Source organism: Mus caroli, chromosome 10 (genome assembly GCF_900094665.2).
Source record: "Mus caroli chromosome 10, CAROLI_EIJ_v1.1, whole genome shotgun sequence".
Classification (NCBI taxonomy): Eukaryota; Metazoa; Chordata; class Mammalia; order Rodentia; family Muridae; genus Mus; species Mus caroli.
In genome coordinates, this window is record NC_034579.1 from 52,055,246 (window position 1) to 52,083,082 (window position 27,837).

Here is a 27,837-nt window from a genome sequence, read left to right on the forward strand (position 1 = left end):
TGCGTTTCCCCGGAGCAGCAGCTGCTGCCACCGCCGCTGCTGCCGCCGCCGTCGCCGCCGCCGCCGCCGCCGCTGCGACCTCCGCGTTCGGGAGTAGAATTCGGAATCCCTTGCACCGGGCTAACAATGAAGCAGAGTTCCAACGTGCCGGCTTTCCTCAGCAAGCTGTGGACGCTTGTGGAGGAAACCCACACCAACGAGTTCATCACCTGGAGTCAGGTAGGGTCGGGGACGCGGTGGCCTCGGGTCCCCCTTGTCGAACCGACTCGGCTCGGCTCGGCTCGGCTCGTTTCGGCTCGGCTCGGCTGGACTGGGTTGGGCTGGGCTGGGCTGGGCTCGGCTTCTCCCGCGGCCTGCGGCGGCGCGCGGCCTCCCCACCTCGCGCGGACCCCCGGCTTTGTGTGCGCGGCGAGCCGGGCCCCGCAGGCTCCGTTCTCCTCCGGCCGCGCGCCGTGGGGGAGGGGCGCCCTGGTAACGGTCCCGCCGGCCCGGGGAGCTCGGAACCGGCCCCGGCGGCGCGTTCTGCACACTCATCCTCCCCTTCTGCTCGCCGCGGGGCGCAGAGGTCGCGGAGCCCCGGCGACCCGGCTAGTGAGCGAGCACCGGTCTTATCTAAAGAAATCACCTCCGCGGGGATTGCTTGCCCCGGCGTCTGGGATCTTTTATGATGATAATGGGAAAATGTGCAGACTCAGACTGCTCTTGCCTTGAGCTTTTAAATTTTATTTATGTATTTTATTTATGTAGGTTTAACATAGAAATTTCCCAGTTATTGTTTTGAGGCAGGGTCGTTTCTTTAAAATAATTCAAGTTAAAGTGCCTCTAGACTATGCTTAGTAACTTAGCGGCTTGGAGTTAAAAAACGAGTCGTTAAATTTCACAGAATAGTTGCCGGCATAGTAGTTTGTGGTTGCCTTGATCAGTTTGATCCAGATCCTCCTTATAAATAAAGATGACCTTAATCAAGCCCGGTATCTTGCCTGGTCTAAGTTATGTGTTAGATTGATGCGTTGCCTAGGTGACCCAAGACCCCCCTCCCCCCAGTTCCACACAAAGATTCTTTGCAGAGTGATTATTTACATCACTTGTGCCTTTCCTTTGCTAGACGCGCAATGCTTGGATTGTTCGAATCACTTCATGAAGGGGATCGGCTCCTCTTACTGGAGTTGATGACTTATTCAGGGTATTTTCATGTTCACAGTTTTTGAGATGAGTAAGTGGGAAATACCTAGCTATATGTCAAATAAATGTTATCTCCTCCGTTTCATTTGTGCCCTTTTCTGTTGTTAAAACTAGTTTTCACCCTTGCCTGCTTTTAGTAGGTAACAGCAATAGAATATACCTGATATTTGGACAACTATGTCACTGAATTTTGCTGGGTATTAGTGCCAATTTTTAAAAATTTCTTTCTAGGATTTAATTTTCGTGTGTATTGTTACATAGGTGCCCCACCCCGAACCCCTGCTGGTTGTGTAGACTAAGCAATTGATTAATTTGATACATTGGTACAAAGAAGTGAAAATAGGAACGGCAGCTACTAGCATGAACTTAAAATAAACAGACGGCTCATGCTTTTCATCAGGCAGAAGGATTAAAGGTTGACGAGGCTGGATCAGTGCAGACGGCTCCTCAGCTGTCTTTTAACATTAGAAACTGGACTGAAATATATTCTTTCCCCCCAACCAAGCTGAGGTCATTGAACTTGAATTTGCAAAAGGCCATTTATTTGTATTGTCTATAAATTCTATACAAATGTATTGTTCTAATTAAACAGTATTGTACAAGTGGCCTGGTAACTTCAATTAGCCAAAACATTTTAATAACTTTCTTGCTTTTTTGATCGGTAAGGACTGTGGAGAATTTAAACTTGTGCATAAGTGTGAATTCTTAATTGTAAATGAAACAAGCTACTTAATGATTTTTAATTATCGTATTAAGTCTCAGTTTATATTTTTAATTGCCCATTTCTAATACACCAATAGGACAGTCAACGTGTAATTAAACTCAATGGGGTATTGGTTCTAGAGACACAGTTGGTGCCTTAATATTTGTGTCACTGAAACTATTATATTTACAATGTAATGGGTTTGATTGGAATGGAGAAACAGGTGTTCTGAGATAGATATGAATGTGGCCCAAAACATTTGTAAATGACAGAGTGTTGTATTGTCAAAGGTGGGACACCCCAGATGGGATACTATTTGGAATGCCAGTACTGAAAGGTACAACTTTAAAGCTAATGTTGATGGAAAGCCAAAATAAGTCTTTTTTGTTGTTGTTATCTTTCTAAAAAGATTTTATTTTTAATCATGTCCTTGTCTGTGTGTGCATATTGCATATTTGAATGAAGGCAGAAGAGGGAAGCCAGACTTCCAAGTCTTGGACTTTGGACTGTTTTGAGCCTACCCACATGAGTGGTGGGAACCAAACTGGGGGCCTCTGTGAGCAGTAACTCTCTCTTAACTGCTAAGCCTTCCCTACAGCCTTGCTGTGCTCTTCTAAAAGTTTGTTTGTGTGCCTAGCTTCCTTTACATTTGTATTGAGTTGTAGAGGTGATTTTTAGCATTTACATTGGCTCAGTGGCTATTACTTTAAGGCCTTTTAAAAGCAGAAGCTCTTGGGGACTAAGCAAACTTTTATGCATCCCCTATCCTCTACACTGATAGACAATCATATACTCCGTTAGCTTGAGTTTAAAGGTTTCTTTTGAAAGAAACCTTTTCACCTGTATTCTGGAAAGCTTGACTTAATGGTCCTACAGCTCTGTATAAGTTCACTTTTCCTAGAAATTTATTATGTGACGAAATTGAACAAAGAATATTCTCAATTATCCTTAAATGCAAAAATATGATAGTCTGAGTTATGAAAATTATACCGAATGAGTTATCAAGTCAGAATAGTAGGTATTTTATCCAGACTATTTTTTTAATGTATTTATTTCAGTCTTCCCCCAAAAAAGTTTCTTTTATGGTGTTTTTAACATTTTCTGTAGCTTCAAACTTTTACATAGCTGTTTGTTTCTTTTCTAAACAGAATCTAGGACAGAGATAATACTTTTAGACCCCCTGAGGATGTTTTAATGTAACACTGTCTCAAAGAGAGCACATGTTTAGCGTGAAAACAAGTTGAGAAACTTGATACAGAAAAGGGTTTATGAAAGTTAGAAATTCATATTGACAAAGAAGAGCTTTTATTTTTATTAACGTTTTCTAAGTGGAGCTCTCTGAAAGAAAGTAATGAAATCTTGGGTGGTAATACATACACAAAAAGAAAATAAAGCAGGGTAAACAGAGTATTCACAATGAAGATGCAGCCACATCATAGAAGTCATATATTTTCAACTAGAGAAGTTTAATAGAATTACCCACTACATTAAGCATATGGAAATAGCCAACTCAGAAGAGTAAAAGACTAGTTAGAGCAGCCACTGTTGAGAGAGATAAGATCCCTTCTCACAAGACTAAGATGCAAACCTTTGGGGAAAGTATGTTTATGTGTTACTGAGTGACAAAAAAGAGTCACTTATGCGATGCTATTGGAACAGAACTGGAGATCTGCAAAACAGAGGGGTTGTTTCCTTAGTGGGTTTCTGTTGCTGTGATGAACAAAGGCAACTTAGGGAGAGGATTTGTTTGGCTTCTGTATCCCTGGTGCTGGCCATTCATTGTGGGACTTGCACAGGAACACAGGCAGGCACCTGGAGGTAGGAACTGAGGCGGAAGCCTTACAGAAACACTGCTAACTGGCCTGCTCTCTGTGGCTTCCTCTTCATGGTCTCTTACAGCAGTCAGGGCTGTCTGTCTGCCCAGGAGAGGCATTGTCCTCCCTCAGTAAACTGGGCCCTTCCATTTCAAAGGTCAACCAAGAAAATTCGTACAACTTGCCTAGAGGTCATTCGAGGGCATTTTCTCAATTGAGGTTCCCCTGTCACAATAAAAAAAAAAAAAAAAAAAAAAAAAAAAACCAGAAAACTAGTCAATACTCTGGTCAGCTGCCTGATGAATACAGTTTAATTGGGACATACCTATGCCCATTTGTTTGTACTATTATTTTTGTGGTACTGGAGATGCTAGGACTGATAAGCTTTAAGCCATACCTTAACCCTTATGCCCAAATATGTTTACATACTGTCCTAGCTGAGTTTTGGATAGAAGTTGGATCGTTGATTTGGAGGATTAGCAGATCAGAAATACTGATTTGATTTAGAGAAAAGTTTGACATTCTCCAACTTAGAGCATCACAGAAAACAATGAGGAGGTGCCTTCTTAGAAACATGGCTTTGAAACCTCCCAAGGGAGAGGAGTTACAGAAAAGATGCTGTCTTAGCTCCTCTTAGCCACCACACATGAGACATGAGCCTATTTGTATTGCAGGAGACTGTCCCAAACACACTGGAACCAAGAAGAACCCATGAGAGTTTATCGATAGTATCCCCTACTGACTCAAGGGTTAGATTGTGACCTAAAAAGATATGTTTGAGTCTCTGTTGTTTGCAGATCAGATAGTATGAATGAGTTTACAGCAAGAAGTTGACAACCTGAGTGAAAACTCTGGAGAGATTAAAAAAGGTAAGGGAAAGACCAGTCTAAAAGAGCATTTAAGTAGAGACCAGGGTGGTTAGAAAGGATGGGTGAGGCAGAGGTATTGAAAACAAGTCTTGCCGCTATGCCCTACTAGGGGAAGCAGACAGATTTGAGGTTGTACTGTCTTTAGGAAGATGAGGTTGTGGTGGGCAAAAGCAGAGACATTAGGGCCTTAAGGACCTTTCTGTGTTCGAAGGAGACTGAAGGTAAAGGGAGCCAGTTGGAGAGGATCAGTTTTTCGGACTAGTTGCAGTAGTAGTGAGAGACGTTCTTTGATTGGATACCTATTGTAAGGCAAAGCTTCAGAGCTTGGTGGGGAATTCACTGGAAAAGAGACAGAATAGAATTAACAGGGGCTCGTGGGGAAGGGCATAGGTCAGTAGTAAAGGAGCTTGCATGGCATGCTTTAGACCGGAGCCCATTCTCAGTACCATTCTTTTACTTCCCCACTTCCAGAAAGAAAGTCAGAAGGGAAGGGCTACTCAGATTTGGCCTGTGGAAGATAGGGGAAGATTAGGAGGCATGTTAGTTGCAGATTATATATGGTCACATTTTATGTTTGAAATTAAAAGAGATCACTATAGTGTGGAACAAGAATGCCTTCTCTGGAATCTGGTATGTAATAAACTAAATAGGTATTTTTGTAATATGGCTGTTGAACTGAAGAGGTTTTACAAATGGTTGAAACTCTTCTGATGGCAAACATTTTGGAGAAGGTATACCAACTCATATTTGAGAATCGTCTTGTTTTGCTTACACTTGCTTAGCCACCTTTAGTCATACGCACATACCTAGTATCATAAGGAGTGGCGATACGCAGTACTAGAAACAGAAATATTTCTGAACAGCATGGCTTCTGTACTTCAAGACATTCCAATGGAAGTAGTCAATAGGTTGTTAGGTCCAACTTTGGCATTGGGGGTCCTGTAGAGCCTTTGAGGATAAAGTCATGTGGTTGAAAGAAAGTACTTGGGAAGACAAACACAAAAGGTGTAGTGTGTAGTTTTGTCTACCCTGCTCTGAATTCCTGGTGAGTCGCACCCACCTGCCCAGGGGCTATCTCAGATCTGAGGATTAGAGACATTCATTGCTCATTTTTAACCTGCCTTATGGCCCAGTGGCTGGGCTCTTCTAAGCCTTCCTCAGGCTAGAGTGCCCTTCCTTTTACTCCTTGCTCAACACCCTACATCTGCCCTCAGTTGTGTTTCTGATCTCCCGCCTTGGGGAACTGGCCAATGGCCACTCCACCCAAGATCTCATGTAGCTTGTGACTCTCCCTCCTCCTGTGTCTACTAGCCTGCTTGAGGGAACCTGGAAGTTCCTCTCTTCCAACCAGCCATTGGCTGCTGCTATCTTTATTGATCTATCAAGAACCAGATGGGGAACAGGGTCTTCAGCATTCATATGCAGATTCATGATGGAAGCATCAGAGCCACCCCTACAGAAAGGAACTAAATAGAGATTACTTAGACTGGAAGGAACAGGGAAAATGAGTAACCATGAGAGTGAGACCATAGAAGTTAGTTCACAGGCTGCTATCAAATGTTTCAAATTTCTGGTGTATATAAACAATTTATGAAGTACAAGAAAATAAGATGTTGATAATTTAACCACAGATTGTGTACATTGCTTCCCAAAGACATAAAATCAGCTTTTTTTCTGGATAGTTGTGCATGAAACGTTCAGTTACTTCGCCTCTTTAAAGAGAATATTACCATTCTTAGGGGCTACCAGTGGAGTAAATAGAAAATATTATCTCAAAAAGGCTTTGCCTTAATTTCTATTTCTGTATAGTATTTAGTGAATTCTAAAGTTCTCTTCTGTTATTAGCTATATAGCTTCCTGTTCTGTGGGAAATTTGTATTGTAGACTTTTTAAAAACCAATATTGTTATTACTTATAGCAATTCCTTATAGTAAGTATTGAATTACCTACTATTCGTTGTAATTGCATTTCATTATCTTTAAAACTCTTGCAAAGTAAGACAGTTAAAAGCTAAGGCAGTTTAATGCATTGGTTAAGTTAAAGGAGAATAAGTGACTTTACAGTGCTAAATTTGTTTTCCTCAGATCCTTTTATCTTAATACTTAAAGGTCCTGTGTGTTTTGGTAATTTATTATTGGGACATTTTACTCTATTGTAGTTTCAAATTGTCTTTTCTTTCATGTTTTATGGAGATAAATGTGCTTTTTCTTTTCTCTGTCTTAAGTCTATGTGAAATAAACTTTTGTGGGTAGTTTGATGGGTCCATCTCGCCTTTTTATTTAAAGTTGTCCAGCATCTTTATTAAATAATCCTCCTTTTCTGGATGATTTATGCTGCTACCTCTGTGGGTTTTTTGGTTTTGTTTTGTTTTAAATTAACATATTTTACCAATGATATCAAATTAACCATTTTAGGTATTTTTAAGTGTATACTTCAGTTACACTACAGTTTATCTTTTCAAACTGAAATTGTGCCTTAACTTGTGCTGTGACACAAGGAGCCCTTTTGGGTCTTACAGTGAAGAACGTGAGTCCATGACCCTCAGCATGGGGATCTCGGCATCAGAGCAGTAGCTAGGAGTTTACATCTAATCTACAAGCCAGAGGCAGGGCGAGCTACGTGGAAATGGTGTAGACTTTTGAAACTTGAAAGCTGGTCTCTAGTGAGAAACCCCTCTAACAAGGCCACACATTCTAATCCTTCCCAAACAGTTCCACCAAGTGGAGCCCGATCACTCAAGTCTGTGAGCCATGTTCATTCAAACAGCCACAAAGTGCCCACCTGCCTGTTAGCAGCAGTAGTCACCTCTCATCCTGAAGACCCACACTCCCATTCTACTTACCTAGGAAATTGGCTTTTAAAAATTCTTTGTGTAAGTGGAATCCTACAGTATATATTGCTCTTGGACTGGCTTATTTCACATAGTGTAATGTCCTTATCATTCATCCACTTTGTAAAACATGTCAAATGAATCTGATTATTTCATTGTATGGGTATACCACATTCTGATTATCAATTGATCAGATGATGGACACTTAAGTTGCTGTTACTTTTTGGCTTGGTGACTTACATTACAGGGATCATGTGGTACCCATATCTCTTCAGGTTCTTTTTCTGTTTTATAGTGTTTATACAGAATAGGAATTATTGACTGATTTCGTAATTACTTAATTTTTATGTGTTTGTTTTTAGCAGCTTTGTACTATTATTCCTCGAGAGCTATCCTATATTCTATTCCACTAGCAATTCATAATGGTTCAATTTCTCCTTTAATACGTTTTTGATTAAAGCCATTCTGACTTGCTGGGAAGTAGTACCTTACTGTTTCAGTGTCCTAACGATTGGAGGATGTGGGGCATCTTTTGTATGTTTATTGGCAATTTATGAATCTTTGGAAAATACGTCTTAAAGTCCTGGCTTATTAATGAGCTTTCTTGTTTTTTGAATTGTAGGTGGTGTATATCCATTGTGAATGTGTGTCACACATATATGTCACATATATGATTTACAATCAGCTTTCTCGTCCTGTGCTTACTCTTTTCATTCTTGCTGATGTCCTACATACAATACTTTTTAAACTTGATACAGACCCATATTTCTGATTTTGCTTATGTTGCCCATATTTCAGTGTTATATTTAAGAGATCATTTCCAAATCCACTGTCAAGAATTTTTTTTTGTCAGAAGATTTAGGTCTTTGATACTAATGGGTTTAGGTTTTTGATCTATTTTGAGTTAAATTTTGTAGATGATGTCAGGGAAGTATTCTTTTACATTTGTGTTTCTTTCTTTCTTTTTTTTTTCCCAATGCCATTTGCCAAAAAGACTTGTCATTTTTCCATTGAGTTGCCATGAAACTTGAAAATTCTTTGACTTTATTACTGAGCTGTTTTGTTTTTGTTTGTTTTTTTCTGTTGCCCTGTCTTCCTCCAGTTCCATGGTGTTTTGATTATAGTAGTTTTCTAGAAAGCCTCTAATTGTTTTAATGTTTTTGGATGAAAAACACTTAGTGATTTTTAATACTAATCTCGAAACCAGCCTGGCCTGATGGTGGTGGTTGCAGCTCCTTATAGGCTGAGTCATGGGTATCACCAACTTGAGGCCAGCCTGGGCCACAGAGTAAGTTCTAAGCCAGCAACTATTGAGACTGTCACAAAAACTAAGGGCTGGAGAGATGACTTAGTGGTTAAGACTACTTTGGATCCTAACATTCCCATGCTGGCGTACATGTATGTTGCTCCAGGTCTAGGTTATCTGAAGCATTCTATTCACCTCCGTGGATGGCAGGACATACATACAGGCAAAATACTTACCTACAATTAAGGAAATCTTGTTTTAGAAATTAAAGAGCAGGCTAGATGCATATTTCCGTAGGTCAGTGCTTGCCTAGCTCTATGTTCAGGTTCCTGTATACCACACTCTACTGAATTACTTAATCTTGTAACCAGAAAACTTTCTGAATTCTTTTATAGTTTTTCAGTGTCCTGTACTAAAATATAGTATCATATGTTATGGATAGTGGTAAAATAGTGATTTAGGAATTTATTTTTGTCTATTTACTTTAACTTTAAAATAACTTAATAGTACCTGCTAACATGTTAGGCCGTTTGCTTTCCTAATAGAAATTGTTCTAATATTTCATCACGGAATATGATGAAGCTTTTGGTTTGAAGCTGAAGTTGAAAAACGTTCTTGTAATTTGACTTGTAATTGTAGAGTTTTTTTGTTAGTTTGTTTTGTTTTTCCATTCTGAAAAAGAGTGTTGGTCTAGAGCTGACTTGGATTTTTGTCAGCGGAACTTAACTAATTGACATTTCTGGGCTTTGTTTGATTCTTAGAATGGACAAAGTTTTCTGGTCTTGGATGAGCAAAGATTTGCAAAGGAAATTCTTCCTAAGTACTTCAAACACAATAACATGGCGAGCTTTGTGAGACAACTAAATATGTGTGAGTATGACCAGTGGTTTGCTTGGAGAGCTGCTAACAGCGACTGATAAGCCAGCTCTTCTCATGAAAATAACAGTGTATTTCTGTACAAACTTCATTAATTTTTGACTTGTCTAATGTTAGTCCTGTAAATTTTAATCTTTGTCAGATGGCTTCCGAAAAGTAGTACATATCGAATCTGGAATTATCAAACAGGAAAGAGATGGCCCTGTTGAATTTCAGCATCCTTATTTCAAACAAGGCCAGGATGACTTGTTGGAGAACATTAAAAGGAAGGTGAGCTTCTGTTGCTGACGTTAACTAACTAGTGAGGTGTGACTTTTTTTTTAAGCCACTCAGAAGGGCTGGAGAAATGGCTCAGCGGTTAAGAACACTGACTGCTCTTCCAAAGGTCCTGAGTTCAAATCCTGGCAACCACATGGTGGCTCACAACCATCTGTAATGAGATCTGATGCTCCTCTGGTGTGTCTGAAGACAGCTACAGTGTACTCACATATAATAATAAATAAACTAAAAAAAAAAAAAGAGTGTACAGAAAAGGACGGGTGTGGTGGTGCACACGGAGAGGCAGGAGGATTGCTGCAAGTTTGAGTCCAGCATGGACTATGGAGTGAGACACTGTCTCAGTAACCCCCAGTAATGACAAATATATCAATGAAGAAAAGGACAAGCTAGACTGACAGCATTCTGACTCTTCCCATCACTTATTTTCTAAGCTCAGTGGTGCTGAGAGTGGTACAGTCTTCCCTTTACCATGTTGAGCCAGAGGGTAGCTACACATAGGGTCGTTTATTCCTGAGCTGCCCAAGGGGAAAATCAAAACCAAGTATCTTCTGCTGACATGGATGTCTTTACTAAATCCATGAAAGGTGGATAGAAGGAATACGGATATATAGTCCATTAGTAGGACACTTGACGAGCACCCTGAAAACCCTGGCTTCAATTCCCATCACCAACAAGTGGGAGGTGGTGGTGAAAGGGTTGGGGAGCAAAGGAATGCGTGTATATATAGCTAGTGGCTGAAATATGTAAGTCTCATCAGTATGCACAAGTCCTCCACTTCAGTCCTAAAGCCTGCAACATAATAACAAAAGCTGAAGAGCCCGTGGGACAAAGTTACCTACTGTACAACTGTATTACTGCGTACTGTGAACTAAATGTGGGATATGATAATAAAGAGGCTTGGAAATGATACGGAATTTGGCAGAGACTCTCATATTCCTGCTTGTTCCATTATAATGAGATAGATTACTCTTAAGTAAGCTAGGGAAAAATAAAGTGATCATTCCTTGCTTTCTCTTGTATTGAACTATGAAGTGTATTCTTGTTTTAGAATTTATCTAGAGATTTGTAATCACATCTCACTTTAATAAGCTACAGAGACTTTTTATAACGGGAAGTTTTGATTTACAATCATGGAAGTTTAGTATATATTTAATTTTCTAAATTTGTATTTTGGAAGGTTTCATCTTCAAAACCAGAGGAAAATAAAATTCGTCAGGAAGATTTAACAAAAATTATTAGTAGTGCTCAGAAGGTTCAAATAAAACAAGAAACTATTGAGTCCAGGCTTTCAGAATTAAAAAGGTAAAAATATTGTTTCCAAATATAATCCTAATATTATGGAGGTTGGAGTATGTGTGTTGGAGTGTGGAGGTTGTCTGTGTTGTTATGGAGGTTGGGATATGTGTGTTGGAGTGTGGAGGTTGTCTGTGTTGTTTTAAGTAGTCTTCAGTAGCCAAGATCATTGTGGTTTTTTGTTTGTTTGTTTTGCCTGTAAATTTTAGTTTGCTTTACTTTTAGTTTGTGCTTGTAGACTTTGTCCTAATGTTTTAATTATGTTGTGAGAAGAATATATAAATCTAGCCATGAAGCTAGTCTTGTTTATGATCTTTAAGATAGTGTAGTAAATTATACATAGATTAGTTTTCATATGTAAATGACTTGTTAGAATGCATGTCTCCCTGTAGCTTAGGAAAAGTCGGGCATAGGAGAGTTGAGTTACTTGGTACTGCACAGAGATGCAGGAGATGGCTCCACAAACCTCTCATCTTCAAAAGCATGCTTTGTTTTGTTTTCACTGCACTACTCAGTAGCATTTTCTTAACTGCCATACTCTGGCAGAGCTGGGGTTTGACCCTAACCACAAGAGCCTGAGAATAGTTGGCTTACACGTTCTATCTTACATTTCTGCTGTTAGTTTTTAATTCAAATATATCCACGACGAGTGACTTTGGACTTTGATTCCTTGTTTGAAAAGGCCTTAAACATTCCAGTTTTGCTTATTTTGTCTAACTAGCCGTGTTATTTGCTCTGTTTGTCTTCTGTCAGCAGTGTCCTTTAACCTAATTCAAGAACTTCATCATTTAATCATCCTGTAACTCTTAGTGGTAACCAGCTTGTATCAGTAGACAGCTAGCAGCAGTTTTAAGTTTGGTTTTTTTGAAAATAGTGATAATAGAGTAAGTACTTAAAACAATTTCCTTTTCTGATACCTACATATGTGAACCTGCCCTCTCTCTTTTTTATACTAGTACAGATTGAGGAAGATAACTTTTTTCATATAAGTACTTGATAGTTGGCTCATCCTTCTATATTAACTCTGCTAATAGTTGCATATTACAAACTCAGTTTTACAAGGCAGGAAAGAAGTGAAAGGAATTATGCCTATTGGAATTATGTCTACTGAATTTCCTTCTTTAAAAACACTTAATGGTTTTCCTGTGCTTCCTTAGAGGGTTTGAGACAGACCTTCAGATAGCTGTAGAGTCTGATAGACTTTCATATTACTCTAATAGTTGTAGATTTATCCCAATGGTAGAGGGCAAAGTCCCTTCTCTTTTCCATACTTCAGTGTCTTCATCTATGCAATGAAGAACATGAGATTCTTTTCTTGGCTGTGCTTATGGAAGTGTAGTGAATCCTACATGTAAGATGATAAGCACAGTGCCTGGAGAACAAGTGCTGGTCAGTGTTACTTTCCTTTGTTCCCTGAAGCAATTAGCAGAGTCTAAAGATACTTGCTATCCTGTTGAAACTTAGTATATGCTTAAGCAAATATTAACAAACCCAGTTATCAAAGGGAGGAAATTACCTACTACTATGTACATGTAAGTATGTATCTTTTCCCCCTGTATTGTGTGACTAGTAGATAATACAGTTAAGAATTAGTTACAGTATAGGAGAAGTAGTGTAGTTATCCAGTATTGTTTCTTTAGACAAGGTCTCACTGTTTAGCCTAAGTTTGTCTTGAACTTGAACCTGTACTTCTACCTCTGCCTGTCTCCTCTCACCTCTGAGTTCAAGTTCTCTGAGTTTGTTGATTAAAAATTACTGAGGTTTGATCTTCTGACCCAATCTTTTTTGTTTTGGTTTTTAAATTAATGTTACTACAGTGAGAATGAATCCCTTTGGAAGGAGGTGTCAGAACTAAGAGCAAAGCATGCCCAGCAGCAACAAGTTATTCGGAAGGTAAGAAGCTGCCAGCCTGCCCTGTGCTCTGCATTTGCTTGTTTGTATTCTGTGTTTGCGTTTGACTGTTCTGTGAACTTTTTCCTGTTGCTTTTGACTCTGATAGGTAGAGTTAATTTTTAAGTCATTTGGCCCAACTAGGAGTTCAGTGGTGCTCTTCTCAGTGTGTGCTGTAACAGGCATAGTCTATAAGTCGTTACAGTAAAGTAGTAAATCGATTCAGCACACTGAGCTGAATCAATGGAGGCCCTAATCTGCCCACGGCATTGTGTCCTTGTCATTTCATCTTTACATTCCAACTTCCATTTGTTAGTAAGTAAAGAAACATGAGAGCAATAAAGGGATCTATTTTTTGCTTATGAGTAAACTAGGCTCATAGCAACAGGTTCTTCGGAGGGGGTGGGGGGTGGGGGGTGATGAATCTTGTTCTTGCCTGAAAAGGCACTTGAGCTAAAAATAAGCTGATGACTGACAGGGTTTGGGTGGAGTGAACCAGCCTTAGGGCAGAGATGAAGAGCAGTTGTCGCATGTGGCCTATGATCAAAACAGTATACCTGTGTTATGAAGTAAAATATCATTAAGGTTATAAATATTATTGAATTCATTTCCCAGTGTTTCAAGTATTTGTTTGTTTGTTTGTTTAACTTCTGTACGCAGTTCTAATGCATTAAAGTAACAGCTGTTCTTAATTTTGTACTTGATGAAAAGACTCTGTTACTATTTTTCATAAGATAGCATTTTGCTTGAATATTTACTTCATCTGCACTTTCTTTTTTCAAAAAACAAAGATAATTGATTAACTTACAACAGGACTTCAGTTTTTAACCAGCACTTTTTCTGTTCAACTTTGAACTTTGAATTTGATGTATAATACTTAGTTGATATATTCTTTTTTTTTTTTTTTTTTTTTGGTTTTTCGAAACAGGGTTTCTCTGTATAGCCCTGGCTGACCTGGAACTGACTTTGTAGACCAGGCTGGCCTCGAACTCAGAAATCCGCCTGCCTCTGCCTCCCGAGTGCTGGGATTAAAGGTGTGTGCCACCACGCCTGGCTTGATATATTCTATTTTAATCATGTAATTACATTTCATAAAGCAAATGAAACTACAGAGTTTGAAGGGTCCTCCAACTACTTTGGCCTTCTTCAGACACCAGAACACTTTGGTCATTATTACTCACAGGCTTCACTTCTCCTTGGCATCTATGGTAGGAAGCTGACAATATAGTTTCAAGTCATACTGTAAGCCGCAGTGGCTCTCACAAAGGCTACCTAGAAGGTTCCTAACTGCCTAGTTAACACATACGTTGCTGGACTCCATCAGAATTCAGATAGAGCAGTTTTGTAGTGAGGGTGAGGATTAAACATCTAAGAAAATACTGGATCAGCGTAGCTAGCCATGAGTCTTACATAAAGAAACAAGCCTATAAAATAAGAATAGGTGGGTAGGTCTATTTGTTTAATAAAGTTTCCTCTAAATTTAGCAGATATTTAAAATTTACTATGTCTGTAGCTTGGGTAAGCTTGCATAGATGATAAAACTGGCCAGTATACTCTTTGAAGCCTTAATTGTATGATCTGTTCTGAGTTAGTAATTCCTTTTGCTTCTAATTATATTACCTCTGTTAGAAAATGGTTGTCATACAACAGTTTGTCTTTTTTGCTTCACAGTGCTGTCTTCCTGGAAAAACAAATCTCGTATGTTAAGATTGTGGGAAATATAATGACTTAGCATTAGATATGTGTGTTTTAGAGTCATATATTGAGCACACTGCTTGAAGGCAGAAAGCTGGGTAGTAACTAATGTAATTTAATATAATTTGCAAAGTCTTTTTTTAAAATTTACACAGTCTTTGATGAAAGAATTTTATTTACATTTTCCTCTCAGATTGTCCAGTTTATTGTTACATTGGTTCAGAATAATCAACTTGTGAGTTTAAAACGTAAAAGGTAAGTTTTTTGAGTTTTGGCTTAAAGACACTTAAGTGTTGAATCATGAATACCTATTTGCTGAGTGTATGCCTGGTACCAAAGAACAGCTTTCCCTTGTTAAATTATGTTAGCATTTCAAGAATAGTCTTAACAGGGTGAGGATCCCTTTCCACAATACTTAGGATAGTAGAAATATTTGAGAATATTTTGGGGGATAGTTACAAACCTATGAATCACCTGTGATGAAATTTATGTCTGAGTTCAAATGTTTGTGTTTTGTGTGCATGCATTCTGAAAGTAATTACATATAATATCTTTAATAGTTTTGTACATAAGGTAGTTTAGTCACACAGCTAAAAGGGCTCAGAAGATTTTCATCTCATAGGCCCTTAGCTCACCATGGCCCATCACATAAATATGAGTGAATTTTCCATCTGTGCAGCAGCATCATCATACGGTTACGCATTTTGGATATATGCACCCTATTTGTCCTCTCATTGTCATCCTTGTGATGATCTATTGTCATCTCCCCCACCCGCTCCCCTGCTATAGGGCCTTACCTAGATACCTGGAAGTCACCTCACACTCACCAGCTTCCTAGTCTGCCTCCTGGGTGCTGGGGTTGCAGACAGCACCGCACTCTCGGCTTCCTGATTATGTTTGTAAGATAGGCCAGGTGCCCACTTTTAGTAGGCTTGCAGAAGTTACTGAGTTTTCATTCATGTTACCAGTTTAAAGTAGCATTGAAAGGCCCCAGTGAGGAGAACTCTTTAAAAATAATGTTGTGAGGAAGGGAGAGAATCATATATTTGGTTTACTTTAAATTTAGTAGACTTGGTAATTTAAAACCTTAATGATAGGTTGTAATGCTTATAAATATGTTAGCTATTGATGACATTGTCATATTTGAACTAGAAGGATAATTGACAAAGGCATAGATGGAAGGAGGAAAAGGTGAGCTATAAGGCTAAGATTTTGACAGTTTATACATAATAAGTCTGTGGCTTTAATTCTATTGCCTTTTATTCTGTGATACTACTGTTTTAAAAGCTAGGTATACTTTGTATGGAGTTGAATAGTTCTAAAGAATTTCTATTGCTTTCATTCACTATTGAAGGAAGTATATGAGTAAATTATTAGAAACCTTTTATTCTTTCATTTTTGGGGTGAAATTAAATAAATATTACAATTCTTATTTACAGGCCTCTACTTCTAAACACAAATGGAGCCCCAAAGAAGAATCTATATCAGCACATAGTCAAAGAACCAACTGATAATCACCATCATAAAGTAAATTTTAATGCATTTTATATTTATTGTCTCAAACTAAATTTTATTGTGACAGTGTTTCATGCAGTCAGAGCCGTTTAGTGAGAATAATGTATGTGCTCAGTCCCCAGCTCTGCCACGTCGTGACAGTGTGACAGTTCCGTTATTTGCTGTCGAGTATTTTAAGAAACATCGTTACAATACAGTTGCTTATTTCCGAGCTTTCTAGTTGTCATTGCCATGCTGTTTTGTGTGGTAAATTCAGAACTATGCCAGCGGTGATGATATTTCAGTGCAGTGTGGACTGCATGAAGTTTACCAGGGAGCTCTACCTCAACAGCGTGGCCTTATTTTAGTTTTTGTGGTGCTGTATAAGTTGCGGTCATCATAGTGTAACGTGATTATGGAAATTTCTGCTACTTTTTCTTTTCATCTACTATGTGCCAACTAGAGTGCTTTTCTCTAGCAATTTCAAAATATTTGTGCATGATTTTGTTTTTGCTATAGACTATAATTTGTTAACATCTAATTGCGATTAGTCTACCATCAAACAAGTTGTGTTTTTTTTTTTATGATACTGCTCTCTCTCTCTCATTGATAATCTTCTTTTTCTTTTTTGATGTACTAGAGATCAGAGCTGAGTTTTTGAACAGCTAGGCAAATGCTGTCCTACTAAATTACTCTTGTTATTTTGAACTGTTAGAATTTTCAAATATTATGTCACATTAACTGTTGGGCTGTTGAAGTTTTGTTTATTTTACCCCCCAGGACAGTGTTAACTTCATCATCTCTCAGTGTTCCGCCCCTTTCTCTTTTTAAACCAAATATATATATTGTAAACCTGTGTAGCGTGGGTGTTGGATTGAAAGCTTATATAAAGTAGATGAAGGTTTGCTTTAGTGTAACTGAAATTTATGTATTTTTAAAGTGTTTCATATATTTTAGATTTTTTTTGTTTAACTAGTATTTATACATTTAAAACATTTTACTTCTCTTACCTGCATCATCTATTGTTGAAACTTAAAATTCTTTTACATTATAGTAATTACTTGCTTGGTTAGAGAACTTGACTTCTTAATGTAACTGTCCTGAATGCACGCATACATTTTATTTTCCTCTTGGTGTTACTGGGTATCAATCCTAGGCAAGCATTGTATACTGAATTCTATTCCCAGCTACCTTTTTTCATTTTGTGATGGGATTCCACCAAGCTGTCTAGGCTGCTCTTGAACACTCTGTAGCCCAGGTGGGCATTGAACATTTTCCTGTGCCAGCCTCTTGAGTAATTGGGATTATGGGCCTGCACTGTCAGACCTGTGTATCTACATTATAACATCAAAACATTATAACACAAAGCAGCTGCTGGTGAAGTAGCCAGTGGCCTCTAACTGTGGAGTTGTTGAAGTGCTGTGTCTCTCCCAGTGAAGGTCTTTAATGACTAAGAACAAAACCTCATTAGACACAGCAGGTTCAGATAGAACAGTCACTGCCAGTGATAATTGCAGTGGCTGTGCGATTATAATTGAAATTTCTGAAGGCCTGGACTTGTTCATTGTTTATCTATTTAAAAAATACTTAGGAATTTGAACATCTCCATGGAAAAACACACTTTGGATATGTCATTCATCTTCAGGGTCTCTTACAATAAGGTAATTTGTTAAGTACAATATGTGTATATACTTAATAGCTCTGTAAAATGATATTATATGTCATTAGACTGTGAGTCCCAGAAGGACTGAGGACAAGCAGTTTTGTTTACCATTGAATCCTCAACATTTAGTAGATAGGATGAGTCTATTCTTTTGCTGATAAATTTTGTAGTAGTCCATGTGTTTTGTTTTCTCCCAATTCTTTAGGTTCCACACAGCAGGACGGAAGGTTTAAAGTCAAGAGAACGGATTTCAGATGACATAATTATTTATGATGTTACTGATGATAATGTGGATGAAGAAAATATTCCAGTTATTCCAGAAACAAATGAGGATGTTGTAGTTGATCCCTCCAAGTAAGGAATCATGAGATAAAATTTGGGAAAATATTGGCCATTTTTCTTAAGAAATAATAGAAAAGCCCTGTTTTTGTTTGTTTGTTTGTTTTTAAACTAATTTTTCTCATATTTGGTTTGGAGTACTAATCTTTTTCACATATTTGGAATTATTGATCCAGATAACTACCTAAAAAAAAAAAAAAGAATGAAAATTGATGACTTTTATTTGGAGTTAACCATTTTTTCTTAGTTCTCTGTGGTTTCTATCTTACGGATTGTCAAAACCTGTGCTTAAGCTACTCACTTCCAGAAAAGGAGACCTTTCAATAGATTTGGGGTCCTCCAGAGAATGAAAATGAATTTACCTTGTCTAAAGCTGGCATGGTTTTGTTTTGTCTTTTTTTTTTTCCTCATATTGCTAATATGGCTGTAGCCAGTATCCTGACATTGTCATTGTTGAAGATGACAACGAGGATGAGTATGCTCCTGTCATTCAGAGTGGAGAGCAGAGTGAACCAGCCAGAGAACCCTTACGTGTGGGGAGTGCTGGCAGCAGCAGCCCTCTCATGTCCAGTGCTGTTCAGCTAAACGGCTCCTCCAGTCTGACGTCAGAAGACCCTGTGACCATGATGGACTCCATTCTGAATGACAACATTAACCTGTTAGGAAAGTGAGTGTTCACACAGATGTTTACATTGCTTTCTTATAGTCAGTTCAGTAATCAACCTAAAGTGATATTTACATTTCTATAAATGTGAAGTAGCAATAGTAGCTTAACCTCCTTTTAGATGTAGACCCTTTCTGTTGATCAAAGGTGAACTCTCTAGTGGACGAGATTTAATTGTCCAGGAGTAGTCTTGGAACTTTGGTGAGCAATTCTTTAGATTTTTTAAATGAAATTCTTGTTTTAACTGTAAGATATTCTTGATTTTAACTACCAGTGGTGTATAGTGGTATAGTTTCTGTTAAGGGACACATTGTATTCAAATGCAGTAATTCCTGGTATAGAAATCACTTGATTATTTGGAGTGTTAGTGTAGTGAGGTGGCATAGAAGGAAAAGGGAGCGCACACTATCATTGTAGCACATCTTTCTGAAGGTAATACATTGGTGTAAAGGTTATGAGTTTGTCAATTTTCAGAAATTCTAAATCTTAAATGGAATGTCTTAAGAACTGTTAAGGACTTAGGACTCACCAAGATTATTTTATAGCACTACCTAGGTTACCAACCGTGGTTTGAAATGTAAGAATGAGAATACCTAATGAACTGTTCCTTTTTTTCTTTAGGGTTGAGCTGTTGGATTACCTTGACAGTATTGATTGCAGTTTAGAGGACTTCCAAGCTATGCTCTCAGGAAGACAGTTTAGCATAGACCCAGATCTTCTGGTTGATGTAGGTATTTTGGATACTCTTTACTGTACTGCTGGTTTGTGTACTTACATGTGCCATTTAAAACAATACTCTTGTATTCCACACTTCCTGTATTTTACTAATAATTTACTAGGAAGCATAGGCAGACAGGAACGGGACACTGACGTGTGGTCGCTGTCTGCCTGTGAAGAGTAGTGGCTCCCATAACAACGTGCCACTCTTTTCAGCATTACTGCTACTGAATACAGGTTTAATCTGGACTTGCTGTTGTGTTACTGTTTGTGCATTTTCTCTAGGATAAAATTGAATAAAAACTTTTGTGGATTAGTAATAGAAGTGGAAATAGTATAAAGACACTTATTCTTAGGGAACGAATGTTTTTCTAGCAAATACATTTCATTTTATTTGGTATATTTTTAATGTCCATTCTGATTCCCTGTCTCAGTCTTTGTCCCCAGCTGTGTGAATGGAACTCCAATGTTGTCTGTGCCTTGTGGTTTTTGGGTCATATCAGTTCCACTTTGAACATTTACTAAATTGCTATTCAAACCTGCATACTTGCTGAGAGTAATTCACTATCTCCAGTCCTGTCAAATATGGCAGTTTTGTATCCTATCTTGGAGGTAATCCTTAGCTGCCTCCTTCTACCCAATTCAAATTTCCATCCTTGGGGTGTGTGTGTGTGTGTGTGTGTGTCTACCTCTCTTCCTCTATCTCACATTCTACTCTGAGTGTTTGGAATATCCTGCTTTATCTGCAATTCCTTAGATTATTTAAATTCTGTGCCCAAATGTTTTTTATCCCTGAAACTATGTACCCATTAATAGCATTTTCCCCTTCTGCTTCCAGTCTCTTTAGACATGGACGCCTTTCTGTAAAGGCCACAGCTGTCATAGAAGTAGCCTTGGCTTTCTTTCCATTTCATTTCCCTATCTTTTCCTATCCCCTAATGGCCGCTGAAGAGGAGCAGAGCTCATGTGTATAGCAGACTCCCTTTGCTTTCCTTATCTCATCATTAGGTACTATTTTTCAAAATAACATTGACAAACCACCCTAATTTTGTATTTGCACTTCTCTCATCTAAGACTTACATCACCCATGAATTAGATTGATGTGCCATAAAATTGAAAATGTAGTCCTGGCTCACCTTATTCTCTGAAATGGTGAAGGTGCTCAAGATATAAACCAAGTGCCTTGAGAATTCTGGCTGCACTTTATAATGGTCAGGTCTCTGTACCAGGGTGGAGTCAGCAGGAGGGCATTGGGCCTTAGAACTTAAGCTGCATCAGTTCCTTATATATGAATTGGTTGTGTATATTTTGCCCCATCTACCTTCTGGGAGTATATAAGACATGTTCCCAAGTCTGAATAGGATGCTGAGGCAAAAAGAAAAGAAAGAAAAAGAAAAAGGGAAGCTTGCTTGTGGTGCTGGCCTCACTCGGTGTCTATAAGTGTAGAATTACTTTGGGGTTCTCTGAAGTAGTAACAGGCTGAGTCGGCATACAGAGAGTAGTTGTCTACCACCAAGGATTTGAGCTCCGCTCCTCTTCAGCTGCCAGTGGGTGATCAGAAAACACGGGAAAATGGAAAAGAGCAAAGGATAGATGCATCTATGACAGCTGTGGTCTTTAAAGAAAGGACTCCATGTCTAAAGAGACTGGAAGCAGAAGGAACTAACCTGCATTGTGTTGTTTTCTTGCTTTGCACATTCTCATCCAGTGCAAGCCTCCGGTCTGTTCTGTGTTCAGGTGGTTCTCGGGGGTCTGAGCTAAGCCTGATGGCATGAGGCCTGGACCACTCATGGCTTTGCTCAGCTTTTGTTTCTGGTTTTAGTGATTGTATATAACTGCATAAGTTAGTGGATTGGTCTTAACCATTTCTAGAACATGCTCTACCTTCTTGGTAATACTATTCTTAAGCACTCGTCTAAATTCCAAATTCCCGATGTTCTCTCAGATTGATGATGCATAGCACCTAGCTTTATTAGAGCCCTTTTGTTTCATCCTGTGTCTGCCTGTGTTCATGCTTTCCTCTTGTCTGGGTCTCCAAACTCCTTAGTGCTCTTAAGCTCTGTAATTATAAAACTGGATTGTATCTAAGTTGGCTATTTAATGTCCATATTCCCTTTTAGATTGTAAGCTCCTGGAGAGCAGAAATAAATGTTATCTTACAAGCCTTACCCTGTGGGTAGGACTTGCTAGGACTTTGAAGCTCATGACTTGAAAGCTGCTTTTATCAATTGGCTGGACTGTGAGTACAGCTCATTGGCATTACCTTAGCACGTAGGAACTTCCTTAGCTACGTAGGAAATAAAGTCGGTATGCCAAATTGTCAGAGGCCCCACTTGATATGAATGCTAAGTTACACTGTCAATAGATTTGATGAATTTGTCATGTAATCAGTAAGTAGGTATTCAATAAATGTTTAACGTCAAGACATGGGACTCACTCAGCCTTTAGCGCTACGTATGGCTAAGAACAAACATTTAGAGAGAAATAAAAGATACTAACTTGAATAGAGATTAATGGACGGATAAGAATTATGGGGAACTGTCCCACTGTGGAGAGACTTACAAGATAAAATTCCATCTAGCGCATGGGCCAGCTTGCTCTGCCTTTGTTTGTTTTTCTTTCTGCTTTCTTGCTTTTCCAAACTTGATTGAATCTGTGGAAACTTCCTCATGTAGGAGGAAATAAATGAGTGGCATCTTCACTCACCATGATTGTATAAAAATTTTTAACACACAAATCTTTTAAAATATTTTTTAAACTTATCATCTTTTTTGTTTGGTCTTTTCAGCTTTTCACTAGTTCTGTGCAGATGAATCCCACAGATAACATCAATAATACAAAAGTAAGTTTTAATCCATGTTGCTCAGGACCCATAGCTATACAAGTATGGAAGAGTCCTATTAAACATACATACAGAAAGCATTTCCTATTCTTACCTAAGTGTGTGATTGAGATAGTGCAGTGCTAGATGGAAAAATTGCAGTTGGTTATGGGGTTAGTTTTTCCTTGTCCAGTTCTCCTGGCACATGTGGGATTCATTCTCAGTATGAAACCAGCCTCTTAGTGCTGAGAAACCAGCAAGCCTCGGCTTGTTCAGATATTCCTTTAAAATGAAAATGACTAAAATATAATTTCTGCATTGTATATTTTTTCTTCCCACAAACAATTTCTCAATTTCAGTTGAAAATCACTGGTCCTTACTACCTCTGTAAGTTCCTTCACTTTGTTAGTATTGAGAGCAGTAAGTGAAGCAAAGGTCAGCTTTATTAGGTAGAGGCAGCTTTATAGTTTCCCTGTTTTTCTAAGTTATAAGGATTTTTTTCAACAAATAGCATCCAGTTGGACTTAGCAAGTGGACAGGAGATCCTTAAGGATAGTCTGTAATGGCAGATGCTTATAAAATATGTGTTACTTTTGTATAGCTTAATTGTCCTGACTAATTTACTCCTGTATCTAATATGGATACCAAATTGTTTCATCTTTATTTTTTATTAGTTACAAAATAAATTAAGCTCAATTTCTGGATTAATGAGGTCAGTTACATGCTTGTCCTTTGTAATCTAAAAATAAGACATAAATGTGAAGGATTATATGGGTGATGAGTGGGAATTTCCTGTTGTCAGGTGTGAGGAGGTCTGGCCAGTGGCACAGTTCATCTTGGCTGACTCAACACTTTATGAAATTGTAGACTAGAAGTTCATTGTTTTGTTAGGTTATTGGCATACGTATACTATTTCTATAAATGGCCAAGTGTAAATATGTTTGGTTTTATAAGCTGTATGTCCCAATAGTGAATGCTATAATTGTAGATAAAGCAGATATGGATAATGCATAAAAGAATGTGTGGCTGTGTTTTGATAGACTTTTAATAAACGGGCAGTAAGCTGAATGTCACCATCGTTTACCTGTGTTTACAGTGTAAGATTTTGTCAATATATTGAGTATTAAGTCACATCATACTTTAATTTAGTGAATATGCTTTGCTGTTTATTACTAAAACCGACTCCTTATAAGAATATATTTAAGGGTGATGCTTTATTACAGTTCTGGGACTTGAAAACTATTGTTTTTTTTTAATCTCTTTTGTTCATGACAAGCATATATAACATGTATCAATATTTTCTTAGTCTAGGTACCATATAGTGTAGCAGAGTGGCCACTAGTAATGAACAAGAACATACACGGGAAAAATGCATTCCTAGTCTTGGTTCTCATGTTTAGAATATCAACAGTGGTATTCTTGGGATATTGTTATTTTAAGATTTGTAAAAATGTATTAACATTTATGTATCATAACTTCTAAATGATGAATTCTTTTTCCTTAATTTGGGATGATTTACTTTTCATCTTGGAATCACTATCTTTTTAGAATCTTGAAACTTTTACTGCTTCACTTTATGACAGCTATCAGAAGACTGTAGGATTTACACAGATGTTCACTCTTCCATACATACTATAGCAACGTGTAGGGATGCGGTAGTTGGTGATATCTGATATGCAGGGTTATCTGAAACAGTTGAGCCCAGTCTGCCCTCAGAGTTCGGGTACTGTCCGGCTCACAGCCATGTCAGAAGCATGGTGGATTTCATTCCACACGGTGACCAGAGGGAAAGAAGACGGCAGCTGAGGAATCGACCAAGTGAAGGAAAAGATCTAAGAAGTTACAGAAAAGAAGAAACCATCACAATTGAGGCTTTCAAGAGCGGGCACTTTGAGAAGTGTCCCCATATCATTCCTGGTGGCCTGAGCATGTTCATCTCTGTAGGCTGCCCTGTTCAGAAGAGCAGTGTGTGATGCATTTCTAATCAAAACTGTTTAAAGTGTGGATTATATCTTCACTAACATGCGAAGCCATGTCTGATTTACTCCCATCTCTGACAGCTGTCTGTCATTATGGAATGCCCTCTGTTACTGAAATGCCCTTCCCTTTATCCTACGTTGGGAACTTAATTCTGGTCCTTGAGAAGTTTCTTAGCTGGTCTGCCCGATTCCAGTGAGATTTCTCTTGTTCATCTTTTCTGATGTTTCCCTTTTGAATATATTCAGATGTGTTGAAGTTATTTTATCAGTTTTTAATTATTTGATACTTTTAAGGAATGTAAATAGTAATTTTACATTTTTTTTATAGTCTGAGAATAAGGGATTAGAAGCTACCAAGAGCAGTGTTGTTCAACAAGTTTCAGAAGAGGGAAGAAAATCTAAATCCAAACCAGGTAGGAATGGAGGTCGTCTTAATTTCTTTAAATTGTCCTACTCAACAGCTGGATGGACTGGACTTTGGCATAGTATGTGTAGGGAGAGTCCTGGGCTGAGACCCAGTGCTACACAAATCCATGTGAACAAGTGAGAGAGCTGACTAGGTTCTGGATGGTGTCTCAAACTCCTAGTACTTAAATAAAACTTACATGGTAAAGTAAGGGGTCTTACAGTTTGAAGCGTTTCCCCTTAATTTAACATTAAAAGAAGAATCTCACAGTTAAATTGTTGAAATGAAAGGCTAACTTTCTTTACTTACATGTTTTAAAACGTAGTGACATAAAATATATAATTTCTTATTTGGGTTTATAAACATACTTATTTCTGATCTTTATAGACAAACAACTTATCCAGTATACTGCCTTTCCACTTCTTGCATTCCTTGATGGGAACTCTGCATCTGCTATTGAACAGGGGAGTACAACTGCATCGTCAGAAGTTGTGCCTTCTGTAGATAAACCCATAGAAGTCGAGGAGCTCCTGGATAGCAGCCTGGATCCAGAACCGACCCAGAGTAAGCTTGTCCGCCTGGAACCATTGACTGAAGCGGAAGCTAGTGAAGCCACACTCTTCTATTTATGTGAACTTGCTCCTGCACCTCTGGATAGTGATATGCCACTTCTAGATAGTTAAACTCCCAAGGGACACTGTATATATTCATCAAAATGATGAAGTATTTATTTTAAAGTATCATTTGGTACTTTGTTTTGTAAATTACTTTTTGTTTAATCAGATGCTGTGGAATCAAAGCACCTTTGGCTTTTCTCACTAACCACTCTCACATAGCGTTCAGATGCTACTTACTCGACTGCCTAGGCATATACGTTCTAATGCACATTACTGGCAGATCTTAAGTTCAGTTCAAATGGCCATTTTCTCCAGTTGTAATTGGAATTTTTTTTTTTACAAATATGACCATTAATCCCAGCTAAACTTGTTTATTTTCAATTGAGTTTAAGTGTCTAGAACTAAAGTAGAAAACTCTGGCCCAGTTACTTTTATTAAATATTTTTCACTTGGCTTATTTCTAAAACTGGGAACATAAAGTGCCTGTATCTTGTAATATTTCATGTCTTTGTTGGTTCAGAGAAATTTATTCCTGTTAGCAGAAACGGCAAAGTGTACACGAGTACTCAGTCACTGATGTGGTACTAGCTCCAGATACATAGAGAATGTGGAGACCGGGTGTGCTGAGCCCCACCCATTTAGACTAGTTTAAGTATGTTTTCTGGGTTTTGTTCTTTTGAACCATGGTATTTAGTAAAATAAATATGATGGATGTCGAGGACTATTGTTTGTTGAGTCGTCTTTGGAAGTGATCCCACATGAAGTGATTTTTCCTTCTCATAGGAAGAAGGTGGCTTTAAATTGTGTTGTCCATTATCACACTGTGAGTCACATCAGGGTCTTTGTGCTTTACCTGGGGTGGGAAAAAAAGACTGTGTATTGCAGTATGGGAGGAATATGATGCTTCTGACCTTAATGTGTTTTAATGTTCTTTGTTTAAAAAGTATACTGGCTTGCTTTCTATGTTTCTAATAAAGAACCAAGAGAAAAATTCCTTCTCATTGTTGCAAATAAGATGAGAACATTGTCACTGGATGCCACCAAATGCCAACGTTTTCTACTGCAATATAGGACAAGAGAATCAAATCAAGTTGTCCCTTTCAAGAACTGGAGAGGCTTTAAGGCCAGGGTACTTTAAAACTTGGATAAGTCTATTCTGGCAAAGGGCTAGAAGCAGTGTGGTTAATACCTACGTTGTACAATTATGCGATAAGGTGTTTCCAGAATGCTTCTTTGGGCCATATTGTGCCCCAGGTATTAGAATTTTTCTTCTAAGTGGTAAAAGAGTTATAATAAGTTTGCAGGAGAAATGAAGACTAGCATTCCTGACTTTTCTGACCTTCCTCACACAGTCCTCCAGTCTATATTTCTTCACTGGCTTGCTTCCTTCCTTGACTGGAGAAGTACACACCTTCTAAAATTACATTCACAATAGGAACTGACTTGGCTTTCAAAATCAGCTTATAGGAGAGCCACCCATCCCTCCTGCATACTTTAGACTATAATCATCTTGATTATGAGCTTTTTAGGTTGGTCTGTTAAAGCTTTTAGTGCTCACTGGTAAAAGAATTATCTGGGTTGTTTAACAAAGGATTTTTTTTTTTCCACAAATACTTCTTTTACTGGGATAAACAAGATTCAAAGTTTAATAATGGCTCTTGAGCATCAGTTTTGATTTTGCTATCACAAACAATATGAATTTTGTTATAGTAAATATTATTTTAAGTCTTTCATAATTCTGTATTAAAATTCTATTCATCAGGTCTTGTTTACTCTTTCTGAAACGAAAATGTCAGAAAGATACAGACATGTATAAAGTAACAGACAAGAAATGAAAGTAACCCTCGGTGCCATCAATCCAAGTCTGGGCCTGGTCTGTTGAGAAGAGTTCAGAGCTTTCCTCCTGTATAAAGATCATTACTATTGAACAGCCCAGCAAGTATAGAATGTGAGTGAGATTAAGTTGGAGAGCGAGTGTTCTTTCCAAGTGACTCCAAGTTAATTTAAACCTATTAAATCAGCTTAGCAGGTTTCTACTTCTTCCAGGCAGCTGGGGCTTATCTGATCTGATCGAAGCTTGACTTCCTTTTAATTGGGTACTCTAGCAGGAACAGGCCTAGTGAATCTGGTCAGTTTCAGGAACTTCCTGAAGCTATTTTGAGTCTTCCTTCCTACTTAAGAACTTCCTACTATAGGATGTAATAGTTTGATCTCTGAGGAAAATGTTTATTCCATAAAATATGTATTTGTGAAAAAAAAAACAACCCTCACATAAAATTAAGTATTGCTTTCATCTCTAGTTGCTTCCAGCAAGTAATCTGGTCTAGCTACCACATCCTATATACATGTATGATATGCTGATTCAAGGGATGAACGGGCCACAAAGGAAAAATTGGGAATGTGGTACATATCAATGGGTACCAAAGCATAGTAAGATTAATCTTAAACTGGCTTGGTAAA

The 27,837-nt window shown here is 38.2% G+C and overlaps 1 protein-coding gene across 2 annotated transcripts; it reads left to right on the top strand.

Moving 5' to 3' along the window:
* On the top strand, positions 1–27,749 carry Hsf2 (heat shock transcription factor 2). 2 transcript variants are annotated; one of them, XM_021174980.2, is made up of 13 exons: positions 21–219; positions 9,406–9,514; positions 9,663–9,790; positions 10,977–11,101; positions 12,910–12,985; positions 14,871–14,932; positions 16,117–16,204; positions 18,040–18,188; positions 18,604–18,840; positions 19,459–19,564; positions 22,343–22,396; positions 24,683–24,767; positions 25,148–27,749. In XM_021174980.2, exons 1-13 carry the CDS (start codon positions 127–129, stop codon positions 25,441–25,443), a joined length of 1,608 nt encoding a protein of 535 aa, XP_021030639.1. In that variant the 5' UTR covers positions 21–126; the 3' UTR covers positions 25,444–27,749. The 2 variants fall into 2 exon arrangements, with proteins under 2 accessions (XP_021030640.1, XP_021030639.1); XM_021174981.1 differs by lacking the exon at positions 22,343–22,396 and having other exon boundaries at positions 1–219; positions 25,148–26,098.
* Positions 27,750–27,837: the final 88 nt, after the last annotated feature.